Genomic DNA, 22,489 nt, shown 5'->3' with positions numbered 1-22,489 from the left:
GATTGGTCAATAACGGAATTTAGGGAATAACGGATGGGTTTACAATCGTCGGAAAATAGTGTAATTAATATTATATTGTGTAGTATTTTTTACAATTTGATCCGAAAAGACATTCATTGTGTAGTCAATTCATGTTTTATTTTAGTTGATTCGAAATTGAAATTTACAACTGTTAACTAAAGCGAAACGATGTCACTGGAAGAAGGTACTGATTTGGCGACGAAACGAAAGTAGCCAAAATATGTTCAAGTGAATCTTATGCACTTTATGCGATAAATTTACTTTTTAAATGGTGTTATATTTTATTATAATATGTCATTTAAAATAAAATATGGATGCTAAGAAGCCGATTTTAGACAATCACTGACAATTGAAACCAGCTGTCCGATAAAGACCGAGACTATCCGGTATAGGCTGCATCGGTGTACCATAAAACCCGCACTGAACACAATATTATTTGTTTGAAATTAACAACCCCTTACAAGTTTCATTCAATAGGTAAGATATTTTTCTTTCTAGGTATACAAGTTGATGTGATGAGTTCGTGTTGTAAAAGTCCTTCGCCAACTTAATCAACTGTCCTTGGATAAGATGACGAGTTTAACAGGTAAATCCACAAAAATCCCGAATAAATAAAACCAAACAAACAATAATTTTGGAGTAAACCTTTTCTGTTTATGATTTCTAGTGCTCTGCAGACATATATTCCCCCCACCCCCCCCCCCCCCCCCCCAAAAAAAAAGGAACAAAAACAATTATATTTAAATAATATATTCTAGTTTAATCATTCCCAATGCTCGGTGAGCTAATGACTAAAGAAGCTTGTTTGTAGACTCCGTCGTTGTGCTGTCCATTTCTGGATCACTCTCGGCGTCCTCGCTGTCATCCATAATGGTGTCGGTGTAAATGAAGCCCCACTTCTTGAACGAGAATCTGCCGTTCTTCTGGTAACCAAAGGCGACACACATGTCCGATGAAAACATTTTTAGCTTCACGAAATCGCCTGCAGAGAGAGAGAGGGGCAAACGTGATACATCGACTTTCTCCGGAATCCTTCGGAATAAACAAAGGCGACACACAATCTTGTCCAATGAAAACATTTTCAGCTTCACGAAATCGCATGCAAAGCGAGAGAGGCAATTGTGATACATCGACTAATTCCGGAATCCTCCGCAATAAAGCGTCCGCTGATTTAGAGTGAGATGATAAAAGTTTAAAATGCCTCTCGCACTATTTCGGGACAGATTTATTTTAAATATCTTAATATAACTTTTTAAGCCATAAATTGAAGACTCTATTGGTTATTTTCCTAATATATAGTCTTGGTTTTAAACAGAGCAATTCAGACTGAATTACTATTCGAATACTAGCACAGTATCCGGATATTCGGATATTCGTTAAAATCCGTTATTGAGAATTCATGTAGCTTTTTCACGAAAGAGAAACACATGCACAACATATATCCGTCACAATTAAGGTATTGAAGGTGTATGTATACGGCATGTTAATTTTCTGTTCTTTCTCCGCATATTTCCTATTGTTAAGGACTTCAAAACCAAGGTATAACAAGTGGAATCAAGAAAATATTAGCACACAAATGTTATTATCTTCCCGCGGGAAACCAGAAAAATAACAATCCCTAGTCATAAGTCATTTGTAAAATCATTAAATAAAAACAAAGCAGAAATACAAACTTTAGACATAGTAGTTTTTATATTGAATATTTTATAGAAAATGAACTATTTTAGTTTCACAGTAAAACTTTAAAGTTCGAGCCTCGTTTGCAATAGCAACCACGTTGGCGACAAATGAGTATGCCAGATCCGTGCTGCAGTTGAGAATTTTAGATGTTGTTTAAACATATGAAACATATCTTATTTACAATGCAACTGTCTTTAAAGGCAATCGGTCCGAAATAATTCATATTGGTCACCTAAGCATTGACATTCCGAATTACCTAGTTTTCAAATAACATATCTATTGTTCAAACAAACGTTTAAATATATGAAAACAAAGTCATAATAGAACAACTCCGATATATTAAGGCCCCATAAACACTCTCATTCAACGAATATTTCGTAAAATATTTCGTAAAATAAAGTAAACCCATAAACAAATCAGAGTTCCTTAAGGCAATTACCAAAATGTTAATGCTAAATGTGGTATGGTAACATAGATTTAACGAGATACAAAATGCTTGTTTTTATTTTTTTGTGTTACAATATATCCCATGAGAATGTCCGCGACGATATCCGAACGTTTACGAGCGAACGCGAGATTGGCTTCGGGCAGCGTCGGAAGCACGACGTGGTCTCGTAAGCTGCCCGAAGCAAATCTCGAAAGATTCGTTTATTTTGAGTGTTTATGGGACTTTAATATTGCAACGATACAGATCGGGAAGGAATTACGCACGTAAACATTGCAATTCAAAATGCTAGATTCAAAATGTAAATGACAAGGGGAGAAATAAAGTGACTCATTTCGTATTTTTAATGTCATTGAATGTATTTTTAACAACACTCAAATATTTGGAGTAGTCTAAACTTGTTATACCATCCAAAAAGAAAAACGTTGATAGAAAAAAGATTACCTTGGGTTCGAACCGGGACCTATTGTGGTTAAAGAGAACGCTCTACATCAACATCACGGAAGCATTTGATAAAGTTGCGTATTCGGACCACTATTCCATCTATTTTCTGAGCGAATATTCGCAGTTTTACGTACATACTCGGAAAACATTAAGACAGACTGTCGTTTATGAAATAAAACGATGTTACACGGAGGTAATTTAAATGCCGATACCATAATATTTTGTAAAAGCAATATGCTTAAAAATAATGACGTTTCTGTTAATTATTTGTGTGTTCAAGAGGCTTTCTCACATATGTTTGTACTGTAACTTACAATCTATTATGTTCTGACGGCCCGCCGAATACGAATATCGGCCCGCTCGTGTCGCCAATGTGTTACTATTTATAGGGACGATATGTAAATATTAGAAAAAGTAACCATCAAAACGGTGGAACCATTTTCATACGTAAATACCCCTTTATAAAAAGTGCATGTCAGGCAAATAGGTATACATTTGATGATAATCATCTTGCAAGCACAAAAATAGCTCGAACTCAGTCACCTGATTTCAAACTCAGTTACTTGGGTTCAGTCTCACTTGCCTGGGTTCAGTACCAGTTGCCTGGGTTCAAACTCAGTCACCTTAGTTCAAACTCAGTCACCTGTTTTCAAACTCAGTTACCTTGGTTTCAAACTCAGTTACCTTGGTTTAAACTCAGTTACCTTGGTTCAAACTCAGTAACCTCGGTTAAAACTCTGTGATATGAAGTTTGTCTGGTCGGGTTGTTATTAATTCGCAGCTGAATATAATGCGTTTATTACAACTTTGAAAAAGCGTGAATCTTAAGTGGCGACAACTTGTTTTGAGCCGGCGGGAACCCTGAATGTGTTTATTTTCTGTGACAACTGTGAAAAATAATAATGTTACCTGGGCTCAGTTTCAGAAAATATTCTGGAATCGTTTTTGGGCGGTCATTGATGCACACTCGGATGTTGCAGGATTCTGAAAGGCGAGATGGGCATATTGCTGTTAACACGATGAGAATCCCTAGACATATTTATAGCGGCGAAACAACAAAAATTACGAAGATCAAGTGGTGTCACTCTTAGTGGCGAATGGTCTAGAAGTATTTTTATCCAAAAGTGTGTTATTGACAAATAACCCGTCACCTTAATTCTAAAGTCGCGAATGTCAAAAATTTCAAAAATGGCATATTTAGTATCATTGTGTCGGGCTTGACGAGCTCTACGCGATGCAGCAAACGGCATATGTGTACCTTTGTCTACTAAGGCATTATTGACCCCTCAACATTGACGAAACGTGACAATTTTCTATATATTTTAATTCTAAAATCGCGAATGTCTTTGTGTAGGATTATATAAATAAGTAAACTATGTGATTTCCATAATCACGAAACTCAAAACTTTTCTTTAAAATTTACGTTAAATATTCGCGAATGTAATTGTTAATTAATATAATTGTCTTTAAATTGTGCAAATTGATAGATTGAATACATCTGAACCACCAGTCAAAATTTCATAAAAATATCTTGTTTTATAATATATGGTTTGTTGTTTCATAACTTTAGAAGCGATTTTCTCAAAATCCCTTTTTTGGACTTTCGTGCATTTAGAATTAGTGCGACGAACTATTAAAGGTGCCTTTTCACGTTTTGGTAAATTGACACAATTTAAAAAAAGTTGTTTCAGAATCGCAAATTTACGTTTTAGTCATGCTATTTGTGAGGAAACGGTAATACTGAACATTGAACATGCTCTAAAATATCCATTATATGCATCTTTTGACGATTTAAAAACCTCAAAAGTATAAAGCGTTGCGACGCGAAACGATTAAATAATTTGGAGAGTTCTGTTGTTGTCGTTATATTGTGTGATTCTACGAGGATTTCTTAATATTTAAAGTATAAAATGCATGACTCATAGTATGAGCACGGATGGCCGAGTGGTCTAAGCGGTATACTTTTACTCCAGAGGTCAGTGGTTCGAGCCCAGTTAAGGATTACTTTATTTCTCTTTTTTCAATTGTATTGTTGTTGTATTTTTACTGGAGCTTGTTTGATCCAATGTTTGCATTTATCAATGTAAATCATTTAATGACACTTTAATACATGCCAAAATCTGTTAAAAGGCCCCTTTAATTGTTTATTGAAAAAAAGGCACTGAGAGGTATAATCGCTAAGCATCAATCCCACATATACGTTAACCCATTTATGCCTAGTGGACTCTCCCATCCTTCCAAATTGGATCAATTTATTTTCAAAATTAGGGATGTCTAGTATATTTGTTTCTATATTTAGAATATTTCCTACAGAAATTCCTTTAAGCAAACAGCGCAGACCATGATGAGACGCCGCATTATGCGGCGTCTCATCTGGGTCTACGCTGTTTGCCAAGGCCTTTTTTGTAGACGCTAGGCATAAATGGGTTAATGAAACCGCGTAAAGTGTTGACCCAGATAAGCCTGTGCGGACGGCATTGATGACACTTTCCGCTTTTACGGTATTTATCGTTTAAGGGAAGTCCCTTCTTTGCGAAAATCCAGTTTAGGCGTAAAGTGTCGTCATAGACTAGCCTGTGCAGTTCGCACACGCTAATGTGTGACGACACTTTACGCACGTGCATTGAGACGAGTTTAACCACACCGTGACTCAATTCTCAAAATGTCGACTCGTACCGTATCCTGAGTCTTCGTCGTCTCCTGTCGTATGTTGAGCAAACAACGATTTTTCAAAACGAGCCCGCTGCACTTTTTTGTTGAAATTGCTACTGCAAACATCGTCCTGTAATGGATCGACCGTTTAATTCTTTAAACGAACAATATAGTCATGCGAATAAAATCTGAATTTCTTTTTATTAATTAGTCGTTAAACAGATGTTTATCTCCACAATCCCGACCAGTCTTCTGACCCTAAACGTTTTGGTATAACAGGCTGATTTGTTATATATTTTTGTTCAATTCTCAAAACTTACAATTTTTTTTTCGATCAATATGCTTCATTCGATCATATAATTATTTTCAATTAAATGAAATTTAATATGAAAAGATTGGTATATTTAGATTTGCAATATTTCCCTTTGTCATTGCAAATGCTTTTCAAATAATGAATATTTAAAAACATATAAATTTTGTCTAATAATTTTAAAAGCACTCAAACCACTCAAAACCAACGAATAGTTCGAACAATATTTCAAAAAATAAAGTTAACACATAAAAAATCAATGTTTCCTATAGCAATAGCCCAAATTTCAACGCTAGATGTGGTCTGGAAACATAGATTTAACAAGATATAAAATTATCTTTTTTGTTTTTGGTGGAACAATATAATCAACACATACTAATGTCCCATGTAAGTGTATTTGTGTCGTATGAATATATATCGTTTCAGGAAATTTAAATAGAGTATATTGTGCCACAAAAAATAAATACGATACATTTTGTATCTCGTTGAATCTATGTTACCATACCACATCTAGCGTTGAAATTTTGGCTATTGCTATAAGGAACGAATATTTTTATGGGTAAACTTTATTTTACGAAATATTTTGCGCAGTATTCGTTGATTTTGAGTATTTATGTTACTTTAAGTATGAACATATTTTAAGGGTACGTACAACTTAATTTAATATTGATTTATTATCTTGGAAACGCTTGGAATTGAGCCCTGTGAGGAAACTCATAACAAGTATGGTCGAGGTGCAGTTGTACATGTAGGTGCAAATTGTTTTTTTTTCTAATTATGTTTAGCTATTCGTGAGCCGATGCAAACGTTCAACATTATTTTGTACAAGAAAGGTTCGCATTGCAGGTGCGGTCTTATAATGAAACAGTGCGCGTGTTGCAAGATGCAATTATGTGTAATGATGCAATTACAACTGCGCTTCAACCATAAATGTGGTGGATCCTATAAAACAATTTCGTCATATAAAAGAACGACGTCATTTTATTACATGCTGTATCTTGTTTTCTGTGTGATATATATAACCATAAAGAAGTGTTATAAAACATGTGCAATAAAGCTTTTAAAGCTTTTTCAGTGGCTATTTTTTGTTTGACAGACCAAAAACTTTATTTGTATGAACTGACATTGAAACGGTATGTGACGTCATGGCATGTAAACAACTTTCCGGTTTTATCATGACGTTTACGTATATTTTAATTTTCTTTGCTTTTTGAAAAGCATGAGATACTTGTTGTCATTTCATATCATGATTCATTAAACTCACCCATAGACTGACTAACAAAATACCCTCAATTCCTTTAAATTATAGCATCCTCGTTTGTGAAAATTGATGTAATGCATGTGCGTAAAGTGTCGTCCCAGATTAGCCTGTGCTGTCCGCAGGCACGACAATTTCTGCTTTTTATTTAATTTTTGATAAATTGAAGTTTCTTCTAAATAAATCCAGATTGTGCGGAAAATGTCGTCCCTGATTAGCCTATGCGGGCTGCATATGTTAATCTGGAATGAAACTTCACGCCCAAAGCATTAAGACCGGTTTTCTCATGACGAGGCTCATGCTACAAACTTACTGGCGGTAGGTTCATTAGGAAAAACGTGGTGGTGTAGCAGTAAAGGCCCCTGCTTAACTCTAAAGCATCCAGCACCCTTTGAAACCTGCGTGGACAGAACCCAATAGCTCAGTTGAATACATGTAAACATACGTTAATATGAAAAATACGTATACATAGACGCTTTTTTGTTGTCGGTCTTCTCTCAAAATTCATATAAAATAAAAATTATTTTAGTCAATGTTTTTACCGTTCAATGTTTCGTCAAATTTTATTGAATTGTGTATTCTAAGTTTAGAATGCAACGTTTTTTACACTTGCTTATTAACTAGTCGACCTGATTTTATTTGTGAATTTGTTTAGTTGGATTTTCCGTTGTTTTGAGTCATATTAAGGCACTCAGTAGACCAACACCCATTTTCCTTAGGTAGGCTGGTTTCAAAACCCACTTTACTTAAGTAGGCTGGTTTCAAAACCCACTTTACTTAAGTAGGCTGGTTTCAAAACCCACTTACTTAAGTAGGATGGTTTCGAAACCCACTCTCATTAGGTATGCTAGTTTTGAAACCGACTTTTCTTAGGAAGGCTTGTTTCGAAACTCACTTTCCTTAGGTAGGCTACTTTTGAAACCGACTTTCCTTAGGTAGGCTGGTTTCGAAACTCACTTTCCTTAGGTATGCTAGTTTCGAAAACCACTTTCCTTAGGTATGCTGGATTCGAAACCCACTTTACTTAGGTAGGCTGGTTTCGAAACCCACGGTCCTTAGGTAGGCTGTTTTCGAAACCCACTTTCCTTAGGTATGCTAGTTTCGAAAACCACTTTCCTTAGGTATGCTGGATTCGAAACCCACTTTACTTAGGTAGGCTGGTTTTGAAACCCACTTTCCTTCGGTAGGCTGGTTTCGAAACCCACTTTCCTTCGGTAGGCTGGTTTCGAAAACCACTTTCCTTCGGTAGTAGGGTTTCAAAACCCACTTCCCTTAGGTAGGCTGGTTTCGAATAATTGAGTACACATACTTATGCAAGTAACTGACAACTGCCCTACTTAAATCAGATGCAGCGGGAGAATGGCCGTAAAAAGGATTTCATGATAACCGGTAATCAGCAAACCGGTACAAGTTATGTGACTGGACCCGATATCAAACCGGGAATCGGGATCCTCGAGTTTGTAGTCAAGCGTTCCACGAACTGATCAAGTCGGCTTGAATGTGATTATCCGTGACGTTCGGTGAATAGTTGTACCTTTCCGTTCCAATAATTAACATTTAAGTTTTTTCTTTATTGACGATTAAATGTAAAGCCAGCGTATGAGTAAAGTGGCGCCCCTGGTTAGCCTGTGTGGACTGCACAGGCTAATCAGGGAAGACACTTAATGCACATGCTTTAAGCCCGTTTTTCCAGAATGAAGCTCATATATGTCGTGTTCTGAGAAAACTGGACATAATGCATGTGCGTAAAGTATCGTCTCAGATTAGCCTGTGAAGTCCGCACAGGCTAATCAGGGATGACACTTTCAGCTTGTATGACATTTTTCGTTTAAATGAAGTCTCTTCTTAGCAAAAGTCCAATTTAGGCGGAAAGTGTCGTCCCTGATTAGCCTGCGCGGACTGCAAAGGCTAATCAGGGACGACACTTGACGCACATGCATTATGCCAGTTTTCTCAGAACTCGACCCATGCATATGCACGGACGGTACACAAATTCTCTACTACTGACTTACAAGAGCGGGTGCGTTGCTCGGCACAGGTTAGCCCAGGCCTTGGTCACGTGATCGCAAAGGCACGTGACGATCTCCGTTTCGAGTTGCTCCGAAATCTGTGAATAATGAGTGGCGATTTCTGAAGTACTTATTTACGATTTTTCGGCGTAAGCTGCATAAGCCAGCTTTTCACCCTGACTTGACCTTTGTAAGTGTCCAATAAAATTCAAATAAAATTTCCCGCGGCTAGGTACGAATGAATACACTTCATTTATTCCATTGGCTGATTTGAGTATACCACCAGAACATTGGAAACATATCCGCGTCTTTGTAACACTGTTTTACTGTATGAAACAATTTTATCTCTAATGAAAAGGCTTAATAGATAGAACAGTTTTACACTCAATTCTCGACATCAATACAGTTTGTGCGTACACCTTTTATTTTCAGAGTATTACCAGCGCAAAGCGTTTATACTTAAAAGGCTATGCGCTCATATTTAGTACTTACTTCCATATTCCTGTCAACATGTTAACATGTAAAAGTATAAAGAGCAGTGGAAGCGATGCCTCACTTTAAAGAATTGCATTTCAACCCGCGAGGTTTCGGGTCAATTCGCGGACATTCAGAGTTTATATACAGGTCATCACCGGAGTTCGCGGTCAGTAAAATAATCGTTATATAATAAAGACGCTATCCGTGAACTAGGTGACCTGGAATTTTCTTTAGACCAGAAATATGTTAAAAGAAGATATTCAGCAATATAATTATGGTATGTCAATAATAGATTCTTAATGTGTTTTCAACAATACAATGATAAATATTATTTTTAATAAATTTAACAATAATTATTCCACCATATTGCCTAATGTACTAAAGTGATATTATGAGCATGTAACAGTTTATAGGTGTCTATCGCAACCGTTGATTATTTTTGATGTTTCTACTTCATATACACTTATAGTAATTAATGCAGCATCAACATACTAAAACAATATACCAGAAAGAGAAAAATAATGCATTTGAATATTAACCGTACTTTCGTTTGACAACTGATCATGCGTTTACGAGTTGAACCTAAATTTAGTTTTAGTGCAGATTTGTTCATACGACACAAAGACACAATATTGTTTTACGGATCATTTCGGCTTACAGGACTGGGTGGGTCACGTAAGAATATCGAATATAAAATATATTTTTATAAACAACTGGTAGCAAGGTGAGTTGCAGATAATTGATCAGTAACCACATTTTAACTAACTATTTTGACCTGTTAATTCTTTTCAGCTCAATTCAACAGTGCAAAATGCCCATAATATCACTTTAAGCATGAGCACGATGATTCTCGATACTGTTAATAATCGAATCAAATAGCAATGCCCGACAGACCACTAAAACAGGTTTGTTCTCGTGTGGCCGGTTGACTCATATGTTTAAATTTCACTTCCATTCTTCTTTTGGTTTTCTGTTTTGTATCTATAGGTTTATGACCAGCAATATGTTATAATGTAAAATAAGCCGCGAAAACTCCCCGTAACATCCCGTACTGCGTGTGATGCAGCTAAGAACTGCACAGAAAAAGACATTCGCTATCCTTGATCTCATTCATTAAACTATTTACGCCGTATATCTTTTTTAAAGATATTTCTTGTTTAAGTTATTTCCGAAATAAGTGAATACGCATTGAAAATAGACAGTGAAGATTTTATAGCAAAAATATTAGAATTTGAAATGCTTAAATGTTCAATTTAAAAAAAACGATATATTTGTAAATAACCAATTGAACATTTGTTATTAAACAACTGTTCGTCTGTAAATAAATAACTGATAATCTATTATAAACAAATGTTCATATGGTTAATCTTATAACAAACACATGTAATTAAGTAAATCAACAACAGTTAATCTGTTAATAAACAACTGTTAATAAGTTCATAATAACGGTTAATCTATAAAAAAAAAGTTCATCTATAAACAAACAGCTGTAAATATTATAATAAACTATTGATCATCTGTTTTAAAAAATAACTATTAATCTTCTTATTACCAAACGTTTAATCTGTTAAAAAACGATTAATTTGTTTAAAAAATATATATGTTTAAAACCCATAGTTCGTCAGTTAAAACAATAATACATCTGTTACAGCAAAAGAACGGCTAATTTGATATATAAAAAACAACCTAATAAAATGTTCTAAACAGCGTTTCTTTTGTTTTAATAAAAACAGTGTTCATCCGGTAATTAACAACGATTCATATGTTAAAAAAATACAACAACGAGGTCTTCGTTAGACAACATTTAAGCTTTATGTGGCGTGTGACTTAATAAGGAAGTCGTTTGCCTCAGTACTTTTATTTACGCGCATTAGAATGGAAACCCGGTGAGTGTTGCCTGATTAACGGTGATAACAACATTATCGGTATATTTTAACAAACATTTATTGTCAAAATCGTACCTCTCCATCGGAGAAGAATTTAAGTATTCATAAGCGTTGGTTACGTTTGTCTTTTAATTCAGTTTTAATTGTGCATTGTAATTGTATTGACATGTTTAATCATAATGGTAAGAATAAATAAATACACCGTAAATTTACAGTGACACACAGAGAGGGTGAGGGAATCATATCTTTTGCGCACGTGTTGTTAGATCCAAATATTACGAAAAACCTAGTATATCAACATTTAACAGAATATCGATATAAAATCGAATAATACAAACTTCGGATATATGCATATGTGTTGTTATACTGTAAGTCCCTTGCTTCCTCAGAGGGGTTGCCTCGTGACTAAAGTGACGACTTCACACGTTCATGTATAGAATGAAAGCAACGACGTCACAAGCCATGCATGGAATGATAGCAAGGACGCCACACCTCTTTATATAAAAACAAAAACTACGACCTTACACTTCAATGTATCGCATGCAGTTAGTGAAGCCATTACCTCGTGCAAATGCGCGCGCAGTTTGGCTTCCTCTCCCAGCATGCTCTGGTACTTGACGATGTTCTTGTGGTGCCGTGCCTGGCGATCAATCAGGTCCTTTTTCAGCCCCTAAAAATGTTTTTTATGAAGTAGTTCGTTAAACCTATTTATTTTGGGTCGATTGCATGGCTTATTGAAACGCTCTTGGGTCCGTTTCCTGGATAGACAAGGTATTTGGTGTCTATGGGGGAACCAAACAACGCTCCCAGTGTGATCGATCCCGTTACCTACCTTTCGCTCGGCGGACACCATATCCACTACACTTTTGTAACCTTTTATTAAGTATAATACATTGTATAACACCTACGTTCAAATTTGCGAACGACGTGAAGAAGTACACTCACCAACAAATCTCTACAAGTTGATTTTAGGTAAGCTTAAACAAAACGCCTCAGTTTATATAGGACATTTGCTTATTCGTTAGTCAAAATTATTCACAATTAACGTATGGAAAACAAAGCAAGCCAATCATGTTAACATAAAGACATTTAAAATCTCGTGAAGTATCGTGATGACGTGTAAGTTTGTAGCATTTAAAAAAAGACAAAACAAACAGCTACGGTTATTCGCGTGATCTTAATTTCACAGTTTTTTTAAAGTTATTTAAAACAATATAATTCTCAGTTGCGCTACAGTTTGTAATAAATCGACACAGCTTCAAACGGGGTACGGGGCACGGCTTAATTCGCTGACTTAGTTAAGACCCAAATGTATGCAGATCAAAGACCACAGCAGAAAATGCGTGTATTCTTTACAATAAATACGTTACACGTTATACTTGAATCTGCAACAAAAGGGGTTGTGTGCAACCTACTTTGATAGCTAGCTTCCTGGCGTCATATTCTTTGGCGGTGTCTACGTAATTTGGTAGCGACATTTCGGCGGCCTCGAGCATACTGGCGTGTAACTTGAGTTTGTCTCGGGATTTCCAGCAGCGCTGTTTGTCATTTAAAGAAATCAAAGCGCTGAGGGCACTGACATATAGATAGATATTTATTTCGATAATATGCAACATAACATAATACAACAACACATACACACATTACAATTTAACAACATATGTTATTAATGAAATGCTGTGTGATGAACCATGTCAGTACACATCAAAATCAAGGATGACACAAAAAAGAGATGATAATCTCTTGTTTCCATTGTGGTCCTTTCTACTGATGGTGGTCTGACATAGAGAGGCATGAACCATGAAAACAAAATAAAAATAATCATCACAATATGAAAGAACAAAGGTAGTTATAAAGATGACTAAATTATGTTGTTGCTCAATTGATTATGACAATGTAACAAGATAAAAATGAAAGGCCTTATTGTAACTGACCTATGTAGTTATCTCAGGCTAAAAGCACAATGTTAATAATAAAATAATATCACATTACTCTTGGGACTATTTAGGAGTTAAAAACAAAACAAAAATAAATAGGACAAAAATCACAATTCTAAAAAGTGGTTCTTTACCGCCCCTTTAAAAGTATCGAAAGTGGGAATACTCCTTATATGTGGAGGTAACATGTTCCATAACTTACATCCTTTGTAAGCAAATGACTTAATCCCAAAACTTTTAACCTTTGGAGGCACAAATGACCCATGTTCTCTAGACCTGGTTCTATAAGTATGAACAGAATCCTGAGTTACAAAGTTTTGACTCATTTAGCTTGGAGATAGGCCATGCTTAATTTTGAATACATGACATAGTGTAATTTGTTCCACTCTTTTTGAAACTGGTAACCAGTTTAAAGAAACAAACTGTTGGTTGCTGATATGAGACCTGGGTTCTAGATTGAGAACAAATCTGACCAAATTGTTTTGGGTGACCTGGAGCTTATCCTTTCAATATTTATTTAAACCATGAAACCAGAAGGAACACGCATAGTCAAAGTGGCACTGGATAAGTGAAGAAACCAAAAGTCTTTTAGTGTGGTCTGTAAGAAATGCTTGTTTCCTGTACATAAATTTTAACCCGGCATTTTCCTTTTTGATGATTGAAGTAACCATGGATTCACCAGTTAAATGTTGATCAAGGGTGGCACCTAAATATTTTACTGATAAAGTTGAATTAATAACCTGGCCATTACATGTAATATGAAGATCCTTATTGTGCATAAGTTTCTGCTTAGACCCAAATATGATAGATTCAGTTTTACCAAGATGCAGGGACAATTTATTATCAACTAACCAATGGCTAACAGTTTCAAGATCTTTTGTCAATTCTTTTTCAATAGTTGACCTATTTTTCCCAGAAACCAAAATAGCAGAATCATCCGCATATGGTGACAATTTGTTTTTGACCACTGCGGACATGTCATTGATATAAATTAAAAACAAAAGGGGACCGAGTATGGACCCTTGTGGGACACCACATGTAATCATACAAGGCTGTGAGAAGGTACCAGACACATCAAGAAGTTGTTGCCTATCAGATAAATATGACCTGAACCAACGCAGAATACCTTGACTGAGGCCTAAGGCTTCAAGTTTCATAATAAGGGTAGAATGATCAACAGTATCGAACGCTTTCTGTAGGTCCAGTAATACCATGCCTATAAAGTGACCTTCATCCATTTCAAATTTAATATAATTAGACAAGTAAATGAGACAAGTGATACAACTAAAGTACATAAATAACGTTATCGCTGTAAACAAGCCAAGTAAGGAGTCTCGAAATTCTATACTAGGATATATAGCCTCATTAAAATGTTAAAGCAGTATTCTGATTATAAAGCTTGACGATTGTTACTAATTGCTTGGTCATATTTATTAATATTTTTTCGAAAAAAAACAACAACCACAAAGCACAAATGAGCGAGGAAAACATCAGAACATATGGCTGGTGGTGCATGTATTAAAACGTTAAATTTTATTTTAAAAACAGTTATGATAAATTTATATGTATACCTCTTGCACGTCCATGAAATGCGAAACTAACTCCGAGTACTGATCGCATAGTTTCTTCAGAGTTGTAACCTCTTTTACCCATCGCCCAATCACGGAGGCCGGGAATCTGCAGTATATTTTGATTGGTCTTGAAAACGATCGCCTGATTATAACGTTTTATATGGAATTCTCGTTCTGGGGAAACAGAGCTTAATTAATGATGAGTACGCACGGGCTAATTAGGGACGACACTTTCCGCCTATAATGGATTTTTGTTTAGACGAAACTTCTTTAAAACGAACAAATACATAAAAGCGGACAGTGATTAACTTGCGCGTATTACACATACTAATGTGGAATGAAACTTTACGCATCAGCAATAAGCATTTTTTTCCCAGAACGAGGCTCATGTCTAAATATGCATACGGGCACACGGGCTCGATTACCATTCCGTCGTTTGAGAGGTAGGTTGGTGGTCACCAAACCTGAACGATGGGTATGTGTTTTTTCCTCGTGTATTAAGGTGTTCCTTACCCTGCAAGACCATGCCGACATTGAATATCATCAATTAAAAAAGGGCTGGTGTTTACATGTATAATCATTCGCCGAAATAATACTAAGTCGTGTACGGACACAATCCGGGTCCTCACATAATGCAGCCACAAGTCGGAAGTACTTCTTACACTTGAAATACGCATACATACAGAAAAACAGAAGGGCGAGCACAGAAACATGCTATTTCCGATATTCTCCTCCACTTCAATTAAAAATGCCAGGTCACAAGAGCATCTAAATGGTATTTAATCGTTCGAGATTTTGGTCTGTTAAAAAGGCACCAATGGGTCTCCTCGGCATGTTTTTGCGTCGAAAATCACCTCATCAACCCGTTTTATAAACTAAATATGAGCCTCGCTCTGGGAAAACGAGGCTAAAAGCATTAGTGTAACGTGTCGTCTCATATAAGCCTGTTAAGCCCGTCCAGAATAATCAGGGACGACACTTTCCGCTTTCATGGATTTTTTTTGTTCAGATGAAGTCTTTTCATAGCGAAAATCCACTTTCGGCGGAGAGTGTTGTCCCTGATTGGCATGTGCGGACTGCACATGCTAATCTGGGACGACACTTTACGCTCATGCTTTAAGCCCGGTTTTTCAATAGCGCGGCTCACAAGCATACGTACAGTTCGGTATGACTGCCCGTCTCCAGCCTGCTTTCCGGTGGTCGGTAACAGAAGGCCGCATCCCTGAGCGAGTAGTAGAGCACTTGCAGTTCCGGTACTGAAACAGGTGCGGTCACATGAGACGGATGTTTTCGGTTATTTAAGAAATAATATGTTTCTATCATGGTTTGTTGTCGAATAAACCACAGTAAGGAGTATAGATGCGTAGGAATTAAATCACGAGTGCGAAGCATAAATGACGTCACGTTTATTGATGCTACTGAAAAGCTGACATGCTATAAATGTTTTCTTAATTACATTTCTTAACAAATAACATTTTTTGCAGTCGTGGTTATACAACTTATCACCAAATATAAAATTTGTTGTTTCATAACATTTATATGCATGCTACATTTATTACATTTCTTTTAGAGCGGGTTTTAGCACGTGCAAATTACTGCAATATTTTCTTTATTTATTCGGAACTATTTTCGAAACATTAAGCTCCGCCCATAATTTATTGCAGAAAAACCCACACTTGATTTCCTTCTTTGTCTATAGAAAACGAGTCGCGTGCCGTGTTAGAATTTGGTTTAAGGCGCGGTCACAAGAGACTGATATATTCGGTAACTTTGTTCTAAGGTGCGGCCAAAAGAGAATGAATGTAGTATTCGGTAACTTTGGTATAATTTGGCCTTTTATCTAGTTAACCTAGTTTATTGCAATATAATCAAAAGTTTTATCGAACAGAATCGGTGATTTCAGAAACCGACAAAGTCGGTTAGATTGGAGCAACTTCGGTTATTTCAGAAATCGACAAAATCATATAGATTTCACCAAATTATCAAATTTATATAGCACCTCCTCAAATTTCGTATATCTGCTACACCAAGGGTATCGTATTTAATTTGTATAATAACAACATGTGGCATAGTGTTGACAGGACACGTCTTTATAGTATTATGGGTGCTCCAAAACATCATTTCTGGTACGTTAAAATAGTCAAGCGCCTTACTAATTATCTTTATAATTTTGCGAAAAAATGAAGTAATGTCCATTTACGCCTAGTGGATTCTCACATCCTTCTGAATTGGATCAATTTATTTCCAAAATAAGGGATTTTTAGTATTCTTATTTCTATATTTAGAATATTTATTACAGAAATTCCTTTAAGCAAACAGCGCTGACCCTGATATGCGGCGTCTCATCTGGGTCTACGCTGTTTGCCAAGGCATTTTTCTAGACGCTTGGCATAAATGGGTTAATCTTTTATCGTGTCATAAAATTATAATACTTCCAATTAACGAGTATATTTAAGGTTGTATTACACTAATTCAAATACCCATTGGGTCCCATTAGCATGCATTAGGAAACTGAAAGCGTTCAAAGAATTGTAAATGCCCTTTCTTGTATATCACATTTTGCGAACCTATTTATAAAGACGGAGCTGTCGTCTTCAACTAATTGCAATCGAAAATAAACTTTACATAGCCACACTGAAAAAGTAGACAGTAAAAGTAGAAAATGGAGGTATCAAATTAACGGACATTAACTCATTCTTGAATTCAATCCAATGCGGCTGGGTTTAAAGATACCTAGATAATACCAATACGAGTAAATGGAAATTATTCTACCGGAAAATCTTACAAAAATATGGTGATTCCTTACTTTTTGAATGTAACATCAGCAATAATATTTTACATGAAATTGCAAATGAAAACATATTTCTATCTAGTGTTCTATCGGCATGGAGTAATGTTACTCATAACCTAGAAACCGAAACCAACAGTAAAACTATTTTATGGAACAAGAAAGACATAACTTCAAACCATAAGACGTTTTTCTATAAACATTGGTTTGAACGAAACATTAAATATGTCAACCAATTGTACGATTACAGAATTAAGGACTTCTATTCCTTTGATAATATATGTTACATATACGGAATACCTTCAAGCAATTCCCTAATGTATTACACATTAATCAAAAGCATACCAATACATATTAAATCTATAACCAATACAAATAACACACCATGTACTCAAACATCATTCGTAGAAAACATACTTGCGAAACAAAACAAAACGAACACAATATTCTACACACTACAAATTAAAAACCCTCTAGAAAACTCCAAAATTCAAAATAAATGGCAAATCTTTCTTCAAGAACAAGACTTAAATTGGAAAAAAATATTTACATGCCGTATAAAACAACTATAGATAGCACACTGAGAAATTTTCAATATATATATGTCCATAGAATCATAGCTACAAATAAATACCTTTTTAAGTGCAACCTATCCAACACAAATGCATGTGATATATGCAGCGAACATATTGAAACAATAGAACACATTTTCTGGGAGTGTAAACATATTCAAACTGTATGGAACCAATTGACAACTTTTCTAGAGAAACAACAATTAAGAATAAAACTGTCTCTCTTAAATATCAGTTTCGGTGTAAATACTTATACAATACCAGAAATTAATAACACTGTGAATTACATAATTATATTAATGAAATATTTCATATTCAGCATGAAATACAAAAAACAAAACTGTTTTATAAATTATTTAAAACTAAAGATCCAAATTGAAAAAGAAATAGCCCTCCACAACGATAAACTTAATATTTTTGAACAAAAATGGAAACACATTAAATTTTCATAATCTAGTCCAGTTATTTATCTACCCCACTTTATGCAACTCATCTATAGTTTTAAGTATTACTCTTGGAAAACAGTGTCCCGGCAATGAGATTTCGACGAAAGCACAGTACTTCAATAAAAGCACGGCAAACGTTCATCTTTTAACGTAGTCCCCATTGAAATGCACCAAAATGACCATAAAAGCATGGGTGCGATCTTTAAATCTGGTTTAAACCAGAAGGGGGGAAATAACTCTCTAGATAGGCAAAACTTTCAAACACGTATGAATGCAAAATGATTAATTGAAATATAACCTGGATATTTCTTCTCGTTCAAGATTTCCTTCAACACGACGACCGGTGCCGCTCCGTTTCCGGTCTGGTGGCGCCCTCTACACAGACGCTTACACAACTCGAGGAATTTCTCTAACGAACGGAACCTATGAAAGAAGCACTGAAAATTGTAATTTAAACATTCGCGTGTTCATCTCGTTTCATTTTGTGATGTCCTTTATTTTATGTGTTTAAATGGAAATATCAATTAATCGTATAAATATTATTTGAAAGTTTGATTATTCTTGTCTGTTTGATTTATTTTGTAAACTTAGTTGGAGACCTAATTATGATAAGTGTTCCACTAATGGTACTTCCCTGCTGCTTCGGCCTCTACTTATATTGCTTATGCTTATGATACTACTGCTGTCACCGCCGACACATCCACCAGCAAAAACATCACCCCCACTCATACTACTGCTACTACTACTAGTACTTCTTATACACAATCTCTACTACTAACACCACCCACACCCACTACCATACCACTGTCAACACCTCTATCAACAACATCAAAGACTACAATCTACTTGTAGTTTTTCTACAGCTGAATCGGATGATGTCAAACCATTACGTCTCCGCTCATTTCACACAATTGAGCACCGTTCTGAGAAAACTGGGCTAAATGCATGTGCATAACAGTCGCCACAACTTCTCCCGCGAAGTCCGCACAGGCTAATCAGGAACAACACTTTCCACATAAACTGGATTTTCCTTTAAAAGAGACTTCATAGAAACGAAAGATTCCATTAATGCGGAAAGTGTCGTCCCTGATCAGCCTGTATAGACTTTACGCACGTACATTAAGCCCAGTTTTTCCAGAATGAAGCTCAATTGAGTCGCGTTCTGAGAAAACTGGGCATAATGCATGTGCGTAAAATGTCGTCCCAGATTAGCCTGTGCAGTCCGCAACGGCTATTCAGGGACGACACATTCCGCCTTAAGTGTATTTTTGCTAAGAAGAGACTTTATTTAAACGAAAAATGTCATAAAAGCGGAAAGTGTCGTCCCTGATAAGCCTGTGCGGATTGATATAAGCCCAGTTTTTTCCAGAACGAGGTTCATTATATCAATACTTACACGGCGTTCTCTTCGTGCCATGTGTGCAATCTCGGAATTTTTATTATTTCCATTTTGCCAAGACCTTTCAGACAGTGGTATTTCTGTGGTTACGACGTTAAACGTAACGTCATTATGAAAGAATGACGTCAACGACATACGAACGTCAAAATCCTGGTTAAAATTTCCGTAATATTGTTAAAAGACGCGAGAGGGTAATAACCTTGTTTACCTCTGACGACCATCTTGTGAGAGGACCTTAAACCATTCGCCATTTGTGTATTGATGTGTTTAAGTTATTGGATTACGTTATACTCATAAAGTACATGTAGTAACTTTATTGTTTTACTACGGTTGATATTCACCCTTGTCTTTTACTACCTTATTGTGGTTTTGGTAGATTGTTGTTCAAATATTGTTTGGTAGGGTGAATAAAAAAAACAGCCCTGTATTCCTTGTCAAAAATAAATGAGTTATTATGAATTGGTAATTAGAAATCATCCTTTTCACCATAACATAAGTGAATGTAAACATCACGAATTCGATTGAATTCAATATATTTCTTCTAATATGTTTGTAAACAAACTTGTTTGTTTTATTACATATAGAACATAAGCATAATTCACGTATATACATTTGATGTTTGCCTATTACAATGTTTTTTTTATATTATATTATTACTAATAGGCTGATGCATCAACAGTGAACATCTTTGTATATTGTAATAGTATGTGTTTAATATATATATATATATATATATATATATATATATATATATATATATATATATATATATATATATATATATATATATATATATATATATATATATATATATATAAACTAGTATCTTATATTTTCCGCCAAACGATGTAACTTTACTGTATGACGTCGACGTCACTTGCTTTGTTTTCGTTTACATTCATACTACTGATAATACTACTGATAATAATAATAATAATAACAATAATAATAATAATAATGATAATAATAATAATAATAATAATAATAATAATAATAATAATAATAATAATAATAATAATAAAAGCTTTATTACAGAAGGTTACACATACAGACAATGACACATTATAAATATTATGCAGATGAATCAATACATTTTTTACAATGTGGCCTTTTTAAAATAACATACACAAATAGGTCTATAACAAGTTAAACATTCAAACAATATTTTTTTACACCATACATAACACACATTTTGCCTTTAAGACAGACACACATGAAATATCATTGATTAGAAAATAACATGACATATCATTGATTAGAATTAATGTGCATTATGTTGCCTTTTAAAAGCAGAGATAGAGCATGTCATTCTTATTTTAATTGGCATACTGTTCCAAATATCCATGCTATGGTATGAAAAAGCTCTTATCTTATAACCTGTATTCTCTTTGGTATTAACAATATCGTTATGGGTGGCGGATCTTATGTTATATTTGTGATTTCGAGAAAACGTTATAATTTCATTTAAATATTCTGGAATTTGATTGTTGATACATTTATATATCAAGATTGCCGTGTGGTATTTACATCTATTATTAAACGAGAGCCAATTAAATTTGTAAAAACAAATCTTTGGATTGTGTTCTATTTGGCTTTTGTAGGATGACTTTCGCTGCGCGTTTTTGTAAGACATTCACTTTTGTTAAATTGGTTTTATTAGCGTTGCCCCAGATCGTACAACAGTGATTGAAATTGGTAAAAATATATGAATTATGAAATAATTTCTTCAAATCAAAAGTGAGATATTTGATATCTTTTAGCATATGTATTTTACTGCTTATTTTAGAGCATGATTTATCAATGTGTACTTTCCATTGCAGATGTTTGTCGATATAAAGTCCTAAACTCTTAGGGCTAGTGACATTTTCAATAGCAATATTATCTATTTTCAGATAAAGGTTGATATTCTTAATTTTGTGTTTCGAGCCAATAAGCATGCATTTTGATTTATTAGGGTTTATCATCATGTTATTTAGGGTGCACCATTTTTATATGGAATAAATATCATTTTGTAAGTTAGTCTGAATTTCTGAAGGATTGGCCCCTGTAGCATATAGTGTCGAGTCATCAGCATACAAGTCTATGTCAGATTGGTTTAGTAATAACCCAATATCATGTATATAAATTAGAAACAAGAGAGGGCCTAAAATAGAACCTTGAGAGACACCACTCTTAATAGTTAGAGGGGTAGAAAAACTAGTCCCTAGTTTAACGCATTGTTGTCTTTGACTAAGATAAGAATGAAAAAAAGAACAAAGTACCATCCGAAGAGTGATGAAGTTTTAGTTTGCATAACAGAGTTTCATGATCAACTAAATCAAAAGCTTTTTATGTCAACAAAACAGAACCAATACAGTTACCATTATTACATCTTTTTAGCCACTCATCAATGAGTCAAATAAGTGCCGTTTGGCAAGAGTGATTTTCTCTAAACCCTCACTGATGTTTATTCAACACATTTGTTATACGAAATAATTCTTTTCATTTATTTGATAGATGCCTTTCGAATATTTTGGATATAGTTAGCAAAATTGAAATCGGACGATAGTTATTACAGTCCTCTCTGTCTGTGCCTTTATTATTGGTAGAACAAA

At 35.0% G+C, this 22,489-nt stretch overlaps 1 protein-coding gene across 1 annotated transcript; it reads right to left on the bottom strand.

Annotated features, from left to right (window-relative positions):
• Window positions 1–755: 755 nt before the first annotated feature.
• LOC127855655 (uncharacterized) lies at window positions 756–20,036 on the bottom strand. Its single transcript, XM_052391396.1, has 11 exons — window positions 19,893–20,036; window positions 18,795–18,919; window positions 15,850–15,946; window positions 14,691–14,796; window positions 12,598–12,720; window positions 11,745–11,852; window positions 8,823–8,917; window positions 7,124–7,208; window positions 5,267–5,372; window positions 3,500–3,574; window positions 756–1,003 (listed from the first exon to the last, which is right to left on the bottom strand). Exons 1-11 carry the CDS (start codon window positions 19,943–19,945, stop codon window positions 813–815), a joined length of 1,164 nt encoding a protein of 387 aa, XP_052247356.1. The 5' UTR covers window positions 19,946–20,036; the 3' UTR covers window positions 756–812.
• Between the last annotated feature and the right edge of the window lie 2,453 nt (window positions 20,037–22,489).

Source organism: Dreissena polymorpha, chromosome 13, assembly GCF_020536995.1.
Source record: "Dreissena polymorpha isolate Duluth1 chromosome 13, UMN_Dpol_1.0, whole genome shotgun sequence".
Taxonomy (NCBI): domain Eukaryota; kingdom Metazoa; phylum Mollusca; class Bivalvia; order Myida; family Dreissenidae; genus Dreissena; species Dreissena polymorpha.
Note: the sequence above shows the minus strand (reverse complement) of the source record. Positions and strands in the feature narration are given on the sequence as shown.